General features: G+C 41.7%; 1 protein-coding gene across 2 annotated transcripts in view; it reads right to left on the bottom strand.

Annotated features, from left to right (window-relative positions):
• Positions 1-18,270, bottom strand: part of LOC144931684 (CUB and sushi domain-containing protein 3-like) — a 454,944-nt gene that overhangs the window by 131,799 nt on the left and 304,875 nt on the right. For both annotated transcript variants that reach the window (XM_078855833.1, XM_078855834.1), the window contains 6 exons: positions 15,166-15,304; positions 14,139-14,326; positions 7,828-8,016; positions 4,845-4,961; positions 2,822-3,037; positions 1,864-2,052 (listed from right to left, as the gene is read on the bottom strand). In XM_078855833.1, the coding sequence (XP_078711959.1) occupies positions 1,864-2,052; positions 2,822-3,037; positions 4,845-4,961; positions 7,828-8,016; positions 14,139-14,326; positions 15,166-15,304 (1,038 nt within the window). The remainder of the gene's footprint in view (positions 1-1,863; positions 2,053-2,821; positions 3,038-4,844; positions 4,962-7,827; positions 8,017-14,138; positions 14,327-15,165; positions 15,305-18,270) is intronic.

The following is an 18,270-nucleotide window of genomic DNA, read 5'->3' as shown; positions in this document are numbered from 1 at the left end:
TGCATATGATATGCAAAACCTCGCATCATCGCTATCTTTGTTTCACAATCTAGTTATTATTCATGGTTAGGCAATACATGTTTTTGCTGCATGCAATTTCTCATTTTTGTCCATAAACCTAAGTACTTTATATGGAAATAGTTGAAGACTTCATTATTTTGTGGTTATGATATTACATACACAAATTCTAATATTGACTCCTTTATTACTTGTCATCTCACATCATTTTGCATTTAAAATATTAGAAAAAAACAGTTAATTGTGGTAATTTGATATTTAATTTAGTAATGGCTATACATGTACTTTAAAACAAATTTACAGGTGGAAATATATTTAATCAGTTGCACACATTTATTGTAAATAAAAATATAAATATTCTATACACATTCAAAGGGAAAGTTATATGAATGTGCTTTTATTTTAATTAACTGGAATAGGTAACACTATATGGAAGGTACAGATAACTTGAGCATTAAGACTTCATGTATCTCAGAGCTCATGCATTGAACCCAGCATCCAACCTGTGTCAGCTCAGCACTCTGACCTTTGAACCACCCATGCACATTTAATTAAATCTCAATTTACATTTCGTTAATCCAAAAATTATATTTAATCCCAACACATTGAAATAAATGGACACATGAAACATTGTACAAGTACAAATAACAATAGACTTGTATATTTCTACATGTATAGCCCTTTCAACAATCCACTGCTGGATGAATGCCTCCCCATGCCATGTTGGTCATCGGGGTTGTTTAACTATACTCCACCACACGAGTGTGTGCAGGTTGGTGAAGGGTAGGGCTGGGCACGGCTGGTTCACAAATCATTCACACTCGCCACTCATTGTAGCTGTGGCTGGGAATCGAATACAGATCTCCGGGTTCGTTTTGCAGTGCCATATATATGTAGTGCTTGAGATACGCTTCACGCGCTGGGGTCGGTGTGCGCGCACGCGGCGGACAGTGAGAGCAAATGAGGACACAGGGCGCTGATTGGCTGGTCGTTGTTGTTGTCCAAATTAAGGTGGCGTGATGTCTAAGGGTGGTAGCAGGTGGCAGGGGGTAATTAAGGGTGCAGGGCGCTGATTGGCCGAGAGGGGTTGTTGTCGGAGAACGGCGCCAGTGTGTCTGGAAAAACATGCCACGTGGCAGGGGGGGCTGGGGGCGAGTGGCGTCGCGGGGGATGCCCTGATTAATTAGGGGTTAATTGGTTCGGGGATACAGTCAGGGGTTTGTGGAGGAGACGGGAGTTTGTGCCTGGGAGGAGACAACAGATGGAGAGACGGAGCAGCAGAGTGAGTATAGCGTAGGGTAGCAGTGGAGAAGTGTAGGGTAGCCGTGGAGAAGTGTAGGGTAGCAGTGGAGAAGAGTAGAGTAACAGTGAGACGACGGAGAGTAGGAAGCAGCTGGAGCGTGGAAGGAGAGCTGATGTAGTTACCACGGAGTGGGACGGCAGAGCTGATAAAGAGCAGCCGAACTGGAGAGAGAGAGCGGAGAGGAGAGTCGACGGAGGAGTAGAGGGGAGCGAGCGAGGCCAACGGAACGTGGCGAGCGAGCGGGGAGAAGAGTTGTGGGGCGGTGTGAGCGGAGGAACATTGAGCGGTGTTGATGGAAGAGATGTTGAGCAACATACGCGGAATAAAGTAACGAGGAAAGACAAGAAGCTGTCGTGTCGGTTCGAGCACTACATATATACAGAAAAGTAGATTAACAGGAAAATTACAAACGACGTAAAAACAAAATAGGAACCATTGTATTTGACATATTATAGCACCTTGGCGTGCGTGCGTGCATCAAAAACGGCTCATTAGCTGTGACAAGTGTGTGCGTGCGGTAATCGGGGTGTGGGTCCACCTACCCACACACCTCGGCAGAGGAGAGCTCCACACGTGCCTCCCACCCCCCTGGCACGTCAGCTTCGGCATGCCAACAAGCCGGTACCCGGCGAAACAGGAGAAAGAGAGCACGTCGCCAACCGTGAAGCTGGAGCCCTCTCGGCGGCTGTAGGCTGGCATGCCTGGGTCTTTGCACGGCTCAAGGTTGTACTCTGAACACACATGGCACGGGCAGTGGTAAGCTACTGCAGGTGCATCACTCCGAGTGCAATTGTAGTCGGGGTAGGTTAGGGGGCTGCATCCGAAATGCTGGCTTCACTTTAGTGAACGATAAAATATTTCGGCTCCTAGAGTAGGGTGAAGGTGAATCCCTGCACTTGCTCGCACCACTGCTTGTGGGAACAGGCCCTCACTTAAAGGGAGCGGTGGTGTAGCGGTTAGCACGCTACGCTACGAACCCGGTGACCCGGGTGCGATTCCCGCTCATGGCCAACACCAATGACGATTATCTGAACCGGTTCTGGGCCTCCCCTAGGTCGACTCAGCCTCAAATGAGTACCTGGTGCTCGCTAACAGCACTTGCCCCTACAGTTTGTTAAAGCTATACAGGGGATCTGTCTTGTCTTTTTGTCACTAAAGGGAGCCCTCGAGAACCGCTCCAAATGGTATTTTGGCCTCCATCGTAGAAGGCAAAGTGTGGGTGAGATTACCCACACCTTACCCACTACACACAACCCTTCAAATAAATTAACTATATCGTACCCATTTATCATTTTCGGTGAATGGAGGTGGGAACATCTAAGAAATGTGTCCATGTCGGGAGATCTCATGGAAGTGGATTGCAAGTACATTGTGTTAACCATGACGACAGCATCTTAACCCCCAAACCCTGACCCAATTCAGCCGCCACCGGATGTGTGCCCTCTGCTCTGCGTGCACCATGTGGTTCTGTTCACAGCTGACTGGTGCGCCACTCCTCACCCGTAAAGGTGATGTTGAAGCCCTCGTAGGACATTGAGAAGTCGGAGATGAAGCGCAGCTGTGCCTGGAAGTTTCCGTAGACGCCCGCGTGGAGCACGGGGGGCAGCGTGGAGCCCGTGAGGCGAGCCAGGGGCTGGGAGAAGCTGCCGTTCTCCGTGATGAGCAGGTAGTCGTGAGAGCTCTCCAGGTGGAACGTGTGGAACGTAAACTGGACTCCTGAAGCAGAAGCACGGGTGATGTCCATTTGTTGCATGATAATAATAATATCAGCACAATCAATATGCTGTGGTCACAGCGCTGTTGTCATTGTCACAGTCATTGTGAGATTCAAGATTACAATCGTCATGATCATTTGTTTCCTACCCGCTGTAAATGAACGCATATCAAGTCATGAATACGCCATTTGCTGTGACTAACATGGAAACCTCCAAGCTGGAGCCCAGTAGGCTGCCCAGCTGACCTCCCCCCTACCACTGCCTGGTGACCCATACACTATACTCAAGACCCTCCTGTGTAACAATGCTTCTTCTGAGTGTTTATTCATGTTGGCGAAGCTGATATATCTTGACAGATTTTAAACTCCGATCTAATTTTTGCATTGGCATTGCTTTGATACATTTCGTGAATTGCCCTTTTTTGTAAATTAATATATTGATTTGTAGCCAAACAGATGGCAATGTGCCTTGTAGCTATCTCAACATTGTAATGCACAAACCAAATGGTACGATAATAACCGGAGAAGACAACTCAGTAACAAAAGGGCCAGACCCATGCACACTTTCTCCAGCACCATTCCAAATAGTTTTGCATTGCTTTATGCATTCCTTATACAAATAGAATCATGCAAATACTGTAAATAAAAAAAACTTTATGTCATAAGATGGGTTATTGTTATTTGCCATTGAAAGAATAACTTTAGTAAAATGAACAAGGGGTAAGCAAATAATCTCATGGGAACCACAGTGACCAGAATTTGTTTAGAAATACTGTGGTGATTTGTTATTTACGTTTGTAGTGACATCGCTGGATGTCAACATGCTGTGGGTGCAGTACCGGCCCTAGAGGGGCATGGCGTGCGCTGAATAATAGCGCTGAATGGCACAATGCTTTAAGTGCAGTGCCGACCCTACAGGACAGGGTGTGTGGGTGCCGACCGTAGGATAAGGTTGTGTGAGGCCATGGCACTCTGATTGACCCGGGAGGACACGTGACCATTAAGTTGACAGAGGGGCCCCAAGAGGGGATTAGGGGGGGGTCACGTGATTGGGACCCAGATCCTTTTCGAGGATTCTGGAAGGTGGACGTGGCCAAGGGTGTAGCCGTCCACGCCACAGAGAATATAAGCAGGGTCCCGAGAGGGACCAGGGTTGTTGTTCATCCTGGAAGAAACCCTTCATCGACGTTCTCCATTCAACGAGTCTCCAACACGTGGACCCGGGCCGAAGTCGTTGGTCCTGGTCCGTAGTAGCAGTTACATAGTAACTAGTGTAGTTAGCCGGGTGGTCACCACCTTAGCTTGTTATTCTGTTAAGGGGAAGTTATCCCATGTGTTGGAACTGAATAAATGTGTTGCCTCCAAGTCCACGTTTTGGATTCAGTTGAACCATTACACGTTTATGCTTCGTTGTGCTTGATTTGTTATGATCGCTTAAGTGGCTGAAAAGGGTGAACAATATGGTTGTTTATATATTTGTATTTTGGATATGCCAGTGTCAACTAATTATATATCTTTACAAACTTAAATTCTGATACTGTGTTAAGATCAGATTTAATATGCACACTACAAATAAAAAGTTACAATATAGCTATAGCAATGTAATGTATGCATAATAATGTATCAATAACAGCAATATATTGCGGTTGCTCTGTGAATCTATTACATATTTAATGACAGCAAATACTTCCTGCCAAATATATTTGGAACAATATGAAGGCACGGTAATGAATTATTTTGTGGCACTGCTGTTAACCATCACAGCAGGTGCCATAAATACAGCCAACACATTATAACCTTTGGCATTACCTTTCCCATGGGAAACCTCCACCGTCCAGGTGCAGTTGAGAGTATTAGGATAGTAATCTGGATACCCTGGGGATAGGATTATTCCACTGGAAGCATGGATATATCCGCCACATGGTGCTGTTTGACAAAACACACACAGGAGAATTTTAAAGCAAAGACCGAGAGCAATCATGAACGTAGCACGTAAACAAGCAATCGCTTCAATCCTCGAACGAATTAAAATTCTCACATTCATTTTTTGTAACCGAAATGCGTTAATTGTGTTTTGATCCATAAGTTAATCTGTTAAAGGCTGGACATTGCTTTAAGCACATTTATCATTCAGCAGGTGGAAGCAATGATGACATGAATACAATATAGTGAGGTTGAATTATTATGTAGCGAGGCTTATTGATATCGCATGCACGTATGATAATGCCTCGTGGGCAACATGCTGAGTTTTTTTTTCTTCACAGCACTGCGGAATCTCACTATCGACGTTATTATTGCACCTAGAGCGAGCAGAACACAACGCGAGCTTTCAAATATAGTGGAAAAACCTCACGAAGCCAGACTTGAGAAAGCCAGTATTTGGAGTAAGCCAGAAAGGCCACCGAAAGCTTTTTTTTTAACTCTGACCGGAACATTGTTCACGTGCCAATTAAGCGGAGCACGGTAATCTTCATGCCATTCTCATGCAGGAAATAAAAAAATGCACTTAATAAGAGTAGAAATTCAAGACATTCATCATGTCCACTGCCTTTAAATGACAATATGTAATAGGCCACAGTACATCACGCTACAAAAAAGGGCCATCGCTGTTTTTTTTATTTCCCTTTCAAAGCAATGTTATTGACGAATGCGAGTTTTCGTAAATGTGTTTGTGCACCACTGCCAACGCAGTGTCACCAAAAACACGTCATTAAGACTGAGGAAGAATGAAACACTGTATGGGACTAATGTAATAAATACAAGCGATATACATATGTACACTGACGAGCGGGTGCACGGCAGGCTAATGGACCATCACTGCTGTGCAACTTGACCTCCAAGATAAAACGACTAAGGAACATTTTCAAGCACCCCTGTCATAAATTCATTTAAAACTGAATTTTGATCGCTTCACGGCAGGCCGGTAGGGGTTAGCCCAGATAGCAGAAAAGTTGCGCAATCGCTCGCACCTGTTTATCAGGGGCTACTACACTGGAAACGAGTTTAGTTCCCACGAAGAATAGTTGCCTTTTGCAAAGTTGCACGCAATCTAAGCGAAAAAATAAATAATGCTTCTTAGAAACGTTAAAATGCTCACGTAATTGTTGTTGATTCTTAAAAAAAAAAATATCTGTTTTCATCGAGTTGGGGCTTGGCCCAACCAGGCAAGTTGCAACCGCATTTAGAAAGCATTTATAATGAGATAGTTATAAACAAAGTTACATCATCATCATGCATTAATGAATATAGTCGAAAGAACATTGCAGTTGAATTTCCGTCAACATAAGCTCGTGTATTATCTTTGCAAAGAAAATGCAATAGTACGAGCGCCTAGTTATATTTTAAACATTTTAAAGATGTTCAAGATGGCTTCTTGGGCTACGGCATCAGCCTATGTACATACCAAAATACATTGGGAGGCAATGTACTCTCTGACTAGAGCCTGTCTAGGGACCCAATAAAGTTCCTCTGAAGGCATCTAAACTTGAGATATGGCCACTTATTCATAAATCACAGCTAGATTTTAATACCCTGTTGGATGTCTCATTGTCACCTGAATTTAAGAACATAATGAGGCAATATACATGAGATATGTATATATATATCCACGTGTACTCAATATACGTATGCTAATTAAATACATAATATAAATCTGTTTTCACATTAAAGTTTCTCTTATTTCTCTAGCAAATTAAAAATATACTAACCATTAAATCAGAAACATGCATAACTGATGCATTTGCAACAATTTACAAGACCACATTTTTTACGTAACAATATAATTTCATAAAATACCCTAATCACGTGTTACGCTTTGTGAATAGCCAAAACATGAAGCCAAAAAGGTTGATGCGCTACACAATTCAGTGAAGCATAATGAGCACTGTAAATAGAACGTAATTGCACAGCTGATCAACTTTCAGAAATATTCTATCAGAAAAGAATTATCATGCCATAATGATGGCTAAAAGACAGACAGAAATAGAGATGAGACTGACAGACACAGATGCTACTACACGAACTGCATGCAAACATATATTCTGCATGTAGGCAAGACCTACAGTTAATATGGTGAATGGTGAGCTAATTCATTAGAATGTACAGATGGCAAATAATACATATATATGTGACAGCAAGTTAAAACAAAGTTAAGCAATTCATAACAACATTGCACATTTGGTATTCTTGCTATTCCTATAATGCACCAATTTAATTAAGGTACCATGTTTTACAGAAGAGTAAAGTCTGCCAGGGGGGTAGGGGGGGGGCTATGTACGATGCAATCTTATCCAATTGAGAAATATGCAAATAATTATCAAACTTGGCAAATGTGGACCGTGGCACACATGGCCTACTCTTTTTCAAACAACCTCATGGCATCCATAGCGTACACTGTGAAGCAGTTACTCCGCACGGTTAATAACCAGGGCGGCTGCTGGGCTCGAGGTGCGAATGTCTGCAACAGGCGGCGAACGCCAAGGTAATGTCAAATCAAGTTAATATTATTGTTGCTTTCTGTCACAAATCTGCCCCTCAAAGGAAGACAATCACATGCATACTCATGAACATAAAAATAGAGCATTCTAAGCAATGAAAAAAACATAAATATACTATCTATAGCTGTTTAAAATATGAAAATAAAAGCAGGTTGTGGATGCGAGTTAGTTGTATGACAAGTTAAAATAGATGTGCTGTTCAGTTGTGACTTGAATGCAGTGATGGAGCCGATTGTGCGCATGGCTTTTGGGAGATTGTTTCCAGAGGTGTGGTGTTGTAATACAGGTGACTGTACCATCACAACTGGCCATGGGATGACTCCACTGCAGGTTCTTGTCACAGATCAGGGCCTCTTCGTGGCTGAGGGTGTAACCGGAGTTGCAGCTGAAGGTGACCATGGAGCCGACTGACATATCCGTGCCGTGACGCTGTCCATGCACAGGAACGCCCGGATCCAGGCACAGGTGCGTGCTGAGTGTGATGCCTGCAACAAATGTCCCATTCACACGTATGACACGAGTCCGCCGTTTTACATGTCCATTTTCATTACAAATAGATATATTTATACAATTCATTGTCATTATGAATGCAAACAAAACAATAATTTACAATTGGACTTGCAATTTAAACGAAGCTGAAAAATTTCACACCTGATGATGATTGCTTGTGTTGCAGTCGAAACGTCGTGAGAATTTTTATTGTTTCATATTTATGTTATTTTATTATTTTCCTTCTACGTGACTTTACCGAAAGAACCAAGAATATGAAGCTGAAGTATATATATATATAAAAATTACAGGTAAGGCCCACTGAGCTATATAGCTATTTTTCAGAAGCGACCTGACCACAAATCATAGTTCTGCGAAGTGGCTTATCATGTGGAAATGTATAGCAGCCAAATACTATAAAGGCATGTCGATTTTACATGTGGAGAGAAATACCAGAGCACCCGGAAAAAAATCCCCGCAACCACGGGGAGAACGTGCCAACTACAAATATACAGTTGTCAGGGTTGGGATCGAAGCCACGCCATCCTGTATACCTGAAGAGGTAGTTAACATCACTGTGGCAACATCACTGGTTCAATCTCCCGGTGTGGCAGTTGAATGAATGGTACAAGTTTCTAAAATCCCCCCACCTCTGTCCACGCAGCAGTATAAATGGTACACCACAGTGAGTCGATCAGCAGGTCGTGTGTGGTGGAAAATAATGAGTACTCGCCCCCTCTTCTAAGGAGGTCAAATACCCTCTAAAGCCACTCTCTCGAGCACCTCTAGTGAATGGCCTTTCCGCCAGCAGTGGCGTGAACAAGAGCACCTAATACACCGACATGAGCTTCATATTACATACATGGAAAGGTCTTGTTTCACACTGGACACAGAGTTTGAGAACATTAAGGGACATTTTAATTGGTAAAATTGGTCAAGATAGCAGCACAGAGTGGCCTACTTTTTTCCCCCAAAGAGTACCATTAGATGTTTCATATCTACACAAAAGCAGACAAGCAGTGAGCTTAACAGCATCTCCAAGGGGTGGCTCTTATTGATAATGTTACTGAAGCACATTATCACGAAGAAAGAGATAACGATGGCGATAAGGTAAACCACGGTCTCCATCTAACAAGCCACCAAAAGTGCGATGATGTCATTAAACAGGACCGCAATCTAAATTCTCTTCACTGAAAGAAACAAATACATATCCAAGAGCGTTATACATTTTGTTGTTAAGTTTAAATGAGTGTGAAAATATTTCTCAACTGTGCCTCTTAGCAGCAACATCTCTGGTAATGCTGGGACTTATTTTCTGAAATTATAATGAACCTGCTGGGCTTACATTAGCATGATGCCCTCATGCGTGTGGAGTCTCACAGGTGAATGCCTCGAATGAGCTATGCTATTTGGATCTAAGTGAGCAATATCTAAGCAGGTAAAATATCATAATCGCCATCATCAGCTTGATCAATCCACTGCTGCATTGAAGGTTTCTGTTGGCTACAGTCATCTCTCAATATTTAGAAATGTAATAATCCACCTAGCACCTAACACACCAGCTGATTTCATCACCAAATTTCCTCGGTGGACGTACTATCAAATGCGTTCTATTCGTTGACACGGTCATGCCCTTTGACCATCCAGCATCCCCTCATCGAGTAACATGTCCTGCTCAAGTCCCACGAACTGTTCTTAACAGTTTGGATGATGTCCCTTAAACTTGTGTGTATTCTCTATTTGATGTGTCCCTACTTTCTGTCTCTCAATGTAATTCCAGCCATGCATGTCTCTACGCTTTCAATGTAATTCCAAAGATGCATCTCTCTACGCTTTGCGCCACTTTTCATGCCATGTTCTTTTTTTGTGCTGAAGATATTTTTGCAACCGTTTAGAAGGTTTAATTTATTTTACAATTGTAAAATATTTTAATAATTTGGCATACTTCTAGCTTTCATCAAACGTTGTCATCAATGGGTAAAATGGGTTATGTATTGTAACGATGACAATTTGTATTTGTATGCATGTTAACGGTTTATGATCAGAATGCTTGTTTTATTTAGTCTAACATAACATAGCAGTATACAGTGTTGGAAACGGCACAAAATGGGATGTTTAACAAAGAGTTATACGCGATTGTAGCTGCCATGTGTATTGGGTAGCAAATGGGATAATACAAATGTCACTGATTCGTGGATGCGAGATGTTAACTACCTCGCTTGTATATTTGGAGTTTGCATGTTCTCCCCGTGGTCACATGGATTTTTCTCAGGGTCCTCTGAATTTTCTCTCCACATTAAAAAAAATCCGTTTAGAATATTTGGTTACTATAAATGTCCACATGAAAAGCTACTTCATTGGGCTATCATTTGTGGCCATGTCGATTCTGAAAAAGAGTTATATAGCTCAGTGGGCCTTACCTGGTTTCGTTTAGATTCAATTCGATCTCTTGGTGTGGCAATTTAAACAATGGGAACATTTCTTAAATCCCTCCCACGTATGTCCACCCAGCAATATATATATGGGTACACCATGATTGATTGACAGTTTGCGTGTGGTGAGATAAAATGTGGAGGCTCTCACCTATTACAAGACATCTAGCCAGTGTGGAAGAGTAGGCCAATTGCCCTCTAGAGGGGCCCTCTGGTGGAGGCTTTTCTCCAGCTGTGATGTGAACAGCACCTTTTTTTTACATCTAAACACCCCAGTATATCTGATCAATCACCTACTATTAGCACAGTTGGTTACATACGGTGCTAAAGTTCAACATACTATTTTTTTTTATTTTACCAGGTAAGGCCCACTGAGCTATGTAGCTCTTTTTCAGAAGCGACCTGGCCATAACTGATAGTTCAACGAAGTGGGTAATCACGTGGAAATGTATAGCAGCCAAATACTCTAAACGCGTGTTTCTAAATGTGGAGGGAAAAAGCCGAGGACCCGGAGAAAAATGCACGCACAATAGCTGAGTATACACAGGCAAAAACTTTTAGAGCAGTGTTGCTTCTGGTAAATCTGAGCATACATACATATTAATCATAACATGTAAGCAGACCATACTTTTATTTTGCTAATCTCACAGTCATATGAGATTGCTATTTTGGGAAAATGAAGGCTAATATATTCTTACAGACTTAAAATGCAAACATTTGCAAATAGGATATGTATGCACATGAGCCACTAAAGCCAGCATATAATTAGAAAATGGACAACATTGACTTGCAAAGAGCTTATTTAGTGAAATAATGAGATTTTTAAATGTAAATAACTAAATGATCGACGAGCCAGACTGTATGCTGTATATCCAATAAACATTTGCTTTATAAACACTGTAGCCAATTTAACTGCAATTTCTCAAACATATCTTTTATTATTTTCATCCTGCCCATTTCTAAGGCATGCAATTTAATATGTCACGCTGCATCTTAGTAAATATTGGCAGAGAATTTTTAATATCTTCTTGGTTCTTTCGGTAAAGTCACGTAGAAGGGAAGTAATAAAATAATAAAAATAAAACATAATAAAACAATTCTCACGACGTTTCGGCCACAACGGCTGCTTGCGTTGTGGCCGAAACGTCGTGAGAATTGTTTTATTATGTTTTATTTTTATTATTTTATTACTTCCCTTCTACGTGACTTTACCGAAAGAACCAAGAAGATGAATCCCTGCAGTCACGAAAGCTTTAAATCGAAATTTTTAATATCTACAGATATCCTGCGCTAATGAAAAAAGAAAGTCTGCATGAATAATCCCAAACTCTAATCCAATATAAAATTAGACAAAGAAGATGTATTTTTGTTGCAAATCATTAACCTGAATTGAGGCTCAGGTGTGGATCATTACATGCATAGAGTCTGCATTCACTCATATGTGTACTTATACGTGGAGTCCAAACCATGTTGATACGAGTCTCATTAATAAATAAGTGCGGAGAAAACCAGTATATTCTAATTGCATTCCTTATATTCTTGCCACATGGCATCTGGTGTACTTACTTAAAACAATTTAAGCTCTGCAAAGAGAATGGCTACAACACTCGGTGCACTCTTGATAAGGTGTCTAGGGACCCCATTTCAAGTTCTGCAGCTTACAAATGTGAAACAACATTGAATATTGGCAGGTAACACACATATCCCCAGTTTAAAGCCAGCAAAATTACTATTTATGTTTCTCTCCGCACAGTTTGGTAATTATGACCGCTATGATACTGGAACCTTTTTGAATGGTGAGTGTTGCTTTGTAAATTACTACCCCAGGGCAAATCCTTCACAATGGGGGCTTTTCACAAGGTTTTCAAATCCACTCATTAAAAGGCTTACATCACAGTGGGTCTGCTCATTTGACCTTCCACACGACAATCGCAGGCAATCCTTGCACAGTTGCCAGAACATCATCAGACTGAGGCTGGGCTATTAAAACCAATAATACTTGGCTTGCCTGGTGACTCAGAGAGGCGGGCGCCCCCTTGTTGAATCACCAACCCAGAAGTGGCAGGTGGCCAATAAGTATCAGGTTTAATGTTGTAAGCGAGGCTAGCTTATATTTACATCAACATGTCAGCTAGGTGTATAGCCACTCAAATCGGGTGAAGGTGAAGCTCCGCTTTGTATTTTATTATGCCACTGCTGGCGGAATGGCTTGCGAAGGAAGCCCTATTGAGCGCCTCTAGAAGGCACTTGGCCTACTCTTCCATGTTGATCAGGCACTTTGGTAGAGGTGGGAGTTACCCATGCTTTACCACACCACGTGCACAACCTGCTGATCCACGAACAGTGGTGTACCAATTGCTGACCCGCCGGTACTGGACATATGTGAAATATGGCTTCATACATCATCGTATTCCTCCAGTCTCAATAAAGATTCTGACAAAACAAGATGATGTGCTGCCTAGGTGTGTTGATACCAGGGAGCTCTGCATTGCAGGTCCAGTGTGCCAACTACACCATGGTAATCACTCGGTAAATACACCACTGCATGTCTAAAGTTATAATGTGCGGGCTACTCGTAAAGTACGTTGCAATGCAAGTTATGTGTGCGGAATGAGTCACGCCCATCCTGGCGGCAGATTCGATTAATAGTCATGATTCAGGATTGCAACTCATTTTAAGAATCAATTATGTTCTAACACAACGGCGAATGTGTATCACGAGCTCAAACATCGATGTGTATAATGTGCTACGTGTCGACTTGTGTTTATACATATACCCATAGAAAAACGAAGATTTAGAAAAAATGTAATACTAAAAAGCCATATCAATATTGTATGAAATTAAAGCTTCTAAAATAAGAGCATCGATGCTGTATGAACCTTACTGAGATATATATGTCTGCATTCTTACAATACTTTCTCCAATGCTGTGTGACTGCCCCTTGTGTGTGTGCATGTATAAACACATTCCAGTTTAGCTTTAACAGCACCATGAAAGAAATAGAAACACAAGCTTCAGACAAATAAAATAACACTTTGATTAAATATCGAGGCAGGAAAATTCCTGTCACAGTTACATTTTTACCAAAGTGTTTTTATACATTTGATCAAAGGCCACCATTTTTGCTTTTAAGTGCCCTGAAGTTTCCGCTCATTTTGCACATCGATGCTCGACAGGAAGAATGAATAGTGCGTAATTTCAGTTCAAAAATGTATCCGCATATCGATGCACATGCGTGCACGCACATAAAACGATATAATAACATTACACAGCGTTATTCAATACTTTATACACGAACTTATTTAAGTAGCCAGCAATCATACACATACTGTGTATGCAGATTGTGTATGCAGACTGTGTAAAGTGTCAATAATGAATAAATGTAACCACACATAGAGGTGTGCTTACTAACAGCAGGAAGACATCGCTTCCATCGTGCCTTGAATACACATCATGTGACGAGTGCATTGCATGTACAATGTTCTCAGCATTGTTTAAGCCACCAGCAGTTTTTGGAGGTCATGTGACAATGCATTCAAGCCATGATGGGAGTCTTGCATTCCTGCCGTATGTGGGAAACACCTCTGTGTGTTGTTAAACCTATTTGTTTCCAGCCTGCACATATCCTTCTGGTGTGACGGGTTTTATTATCATTTACAGATAAATCTTGATTTCGAATGACTCACTCTCGTAAAGGATCTGAAAGCCCACGTTGGAGCGGCTGTTGTCGGTGGTGAAATGTAGCAGAAGGGTATTGCCAGTGCTGGCAAGGAATTCTGGAACCTGGGTCCCATGAAAGGATCCAGTGAGGGGAGATGAAGCAGATGCACCATCGTATATCTGCAGTACATCGTAGTTCACTTCCGTCTGAAACCTGGTAAAAAGAAACACACATATAAATTCAGATTTACACATTTATTTATGTATTTTATAGTATCTACCATCACCTGACCTTTGAAAGACGTCAATCATTTATAGGCCAGCTTTTATGTATTGGAAATTCAGAGGTCAAGTGACCATCAATGTTTTAGTGGCTGCCATCTACACGTTTATGGATTTTTACATTAACTGCCACTGTATAAAGTGATGAAAAATGTATACGCAGAAAGGCCTCTAGATCTCTCGATGGACCAGAGTTTGGACAGTAATGTATGTGCATTTCACAAGCTAGGCACCTTCCATAAATACTCATTGAGCTGGATAAATGGCACAAATGATTGTCACATTGCTTCCAGCAAATCACTTATGATGACCGGCGTTTGCCTTATTTGTCAGACTAAGTGATGCAAGAGCAGACGTGACTTTGAGTGATTTGATAATTGAAATAACTGAACGAGAATTAAAATCACATGTACGTAGGACATAACAATTATTCACAAGGTCATCATAATGTGTTCTTGAAGTACCATAGATTTTGGATCCATATAATTGAGATGCATAGAGATGCATAGAGGGCCAGCTTAACACCATTGCCATTGAGTGAACATTAGGTACAAAACCTAACTAATGCACCAAATGATACACGGCGTGCATGTGAAAACGGCATCACTGGTAGTTCCGGAGCTGAGAAATCACAACCAATGTCTACATACACAGCTTTTTGTTCTTGTTGTTGTAGTAAGTGAAGAAGTCAACAGTCAGGTCTATCTACTTGACCATGTACAACTTTCACTTTTGCTTTGGGGAGGAGGGCAGAGAGAGAGAGAGACTAACCTTTTGAAGATGAGCCTGATGGCATGTCCCTGCTGAGCCTCAATGATCCACTCACAGCTGAGAGAGTCTTTGTAAAGGCCTGGCCAGCCCGGGGACAGGATAATGCCAGCTAGAGAGGTCAGGTGGCCACCGCATGGTGCTGAAACACATTTAAAAACCCAATGACACATTGCATACTTTGAAAGCGACAATGAAACCACATGCACACGAATCGCTTTATTGATCTAGTTTTTTTTTTCATACTGACATTTAGCATTTTTCTGTGTTCATACAATTTTGTTTATATGCCTTAGCACGTACGTCAGTTACAAAATAATTTTATAAATGGACATGTTGAAATAAAAAAATACGAACCTTTTAGGAATTAATCACAATATAATTTTATAATATAACAATGCATTTTCACCACAGTTTTGAAAGAACAATTATCCAGGAAGAGTATATAGATATGTTAACCAACTCATTATATCCACACCTGACCTCAAAGAATCAATTTTGCTCTCCATAAGAGCAGCTCCTTCATTTTGTGTGTTTTGTTAGATTAAATTGTCACCACAGATTACAGGTCCTCGGTTGCTTGAAAAAAGGACAATGCTGCCTCATCAGTAAAACCTTGTTTTTGAAAGAAAAACGAATCACGCCTCATTTCTCCAAGCGTATATTAATTGTAGAAGTAGAAATTTGTCGCTACCAATATGGTAGCCACTAAATTAAACCACTGCCGTGTACAGTGGTTTAATGGTATACCAAGAGCAGGTCGTCACATTCAGGCATATATTCTAAATATATACTGTCTATATTCTTCTGCCACAATAGTTGACTTCTGGCTGTAATATTACATATCCCCCCCCCCCTGCATAGCAGAACATTTTAGTTGCATTACATTTTTGGTCCAATTCCTTATGGAGGAATTATGGCTAATTACACATACTATTGGCAAAACTTCAGCAATTTGCAATTCATGAGCGTCTGTTTCCACAAATGACCAGTATGGTGAAGTATGATCAAATAACCATCAATAATGATATGACATAGGAAGGCCTTCATCCAGCAATGGACTGACACAGGCCCTTGTGAATTAAACAATTGTATTGACTCATGCCAATCACGAGATGAAAAAGAACCTTGAATTCCATTCATAGATTCTCTGAGATGTGTTAATGTGAGGCCTAGAGGTTGATAACATAGGGTCAATCTGTCAAGGTCTCCAATCAAGCTGACCAACTCCATTGGTGAAGAAAATCAATCTCATCTCGCAGTATAAAACACTATAAATACACTATAGTGCCAGGGAGCGAGATGTTAACTACCTTGCCTGGTATAGAGGAGGTCATGGGTTCGATCCCAACCCTGACACCTGTATATTTGGAGTTTGCATGTGTTTTTTCCCGTGGTCGCATGGATGTTTCTCTGGGTCCTCCGGTTTTCCCCTCCACATTTAGAAACATGCGTTTAGAGTATTTGGCTACTATAAATTTCCACGCAATAAGCCACTTCGTTGAGCTATAATTTGCGATGGGCAGGTCGCTTTGAAAAAAATCTATATAGCTCAGTGAGCCTTACCTGGTAAAATAAAAAAAGTATAGTTAAATAGTCAAACACTGCATTTATTATTGTATTCTCTGAATTATAAGATGCTCCAGAAAGTAAGCTGGTGTCACGAACGTCACTCACTCTCACCTACCAGATTATAAGACTCACCTCCATCATTCTCTTTACTGTCAAGGTAAAAAAGAAGCATCTTATAATCTGGGCAACATGGTTATTTACTATTAGAGGGAAGGGTTTTTATTTTGAGCTGAAAACTAGGAAAATGTGGAAATACTTTGCAGTATAATTGTACTGTAGCCTCGTAATATTAAGCGTGGCGTTTGTGTTATACAAGCTCTTGCATAAAACATCTGAATCTTATTGAAGTCTATGCAAATATTTGAATGCTAACCCGTAAATCCAAAACCATAATCTTTGATACAGTGTAATATAGTTAATTTCTTTCAGGGTAATCTCACAAAATTGTACATCTAATTTGAGCACAATTCAAATTTCAGTAATTGCATTTGAAATATTGCGTGGAAATCTGATCACTCACAGGTCCCTTATTACAGATATGGTATATTACAAATTTTATGATGATTGGTTCATCCACTTCTTATTGTGGTTGAATTATACACCAAAAAGGATGAATACATGGACAGTGAAATGGCAATACAACTCTCGGATAGCCTGCATGAATAATACAACAAAAGACACCCAAAAAACTAATAAGACTTTCGACATGTATTGTATGTGCTTAAAATAAGTGATGAATATGTAGTAACGCTCACGACTCGTTCACACCGGAGTTGGAGGCACACTTGTTTATTTAACACCAACGTTGTGACATACACATTTGAGGGGGTATCGGCCCCCTCACCCGTCTATCTGAGGACACACCTCTCTAGCTAACCCTAGCCTGCCTCTGAGTCCTCCACTAATGGGCTAGGGGAGGCTATCTTGGCCCGACACTGGTCAGTCGGGCCCGGTACCCAGAGTCCAGACCAGCACTGGCTCTGGCCCTGGTACCACGCCACTGGCTCGAGCCTGCGCGGTCCTGATAAGGACGGCGTACCAGGGGGAGTCCAGGGCTCTCTCTAAGACGTCTTCCGTCTTCTCTCCTTTAGCTAAACATCACTCCCGAGCCCTTCGATACATTCCCCTTTTATACCCAACCCCTCCCTGAGGGGTGGGGCCCCGGGGGATCATAACGACCGAATCGACCCCCCAGGGTGTCTGGCGCGGACGTCGCAGAGGGCACCTGCTCGTGCACTCATGTAGCCCCGCCTACTGTGTTTGTTTACCATAGGCTGCCATGCATAACGGGCTCTCTCTCTAACACCCCTACATCACTCCCCCCCGCATAGCATGCAGCCGTCCCGGCTGCCAACATACAAAAATTTGACAATAAAGGTGCCTTCACCCCCTGACCGCGCGTGTGCCTCACTATTTTTGAACAATAACAGGAACCAGAACAAGAACGCAACAGCAAGATGAGAAAACAACCCGTCGCACCCCCCCCGAATAAATACGAATTCCGTAAAAAAAAACAGCCTATATACAATCAGCAGG

The sequence above is a fragment of the Lampetra fluviatilis genome, chromosome 4 (genome assembly GCF_964198595.1).
Source record: "Lampetra fluviatilis chromosome 4, kcLamFluv1.1, whole genome shotgun sequence".
In the NCBI taxonomy this organism is placed as follows: Eukaryota; Metazoa; Chordata; class Hyperoartia; order Petromyzontiformes; family Petromyzontidae; genus Lampetra; species Lampetra fluviatilis.
The sequence above is the reverse complement of the archived record's forward strand: the minus strand, read 5'-3'. Positions and strand labels throughout refer to the sequence as shown.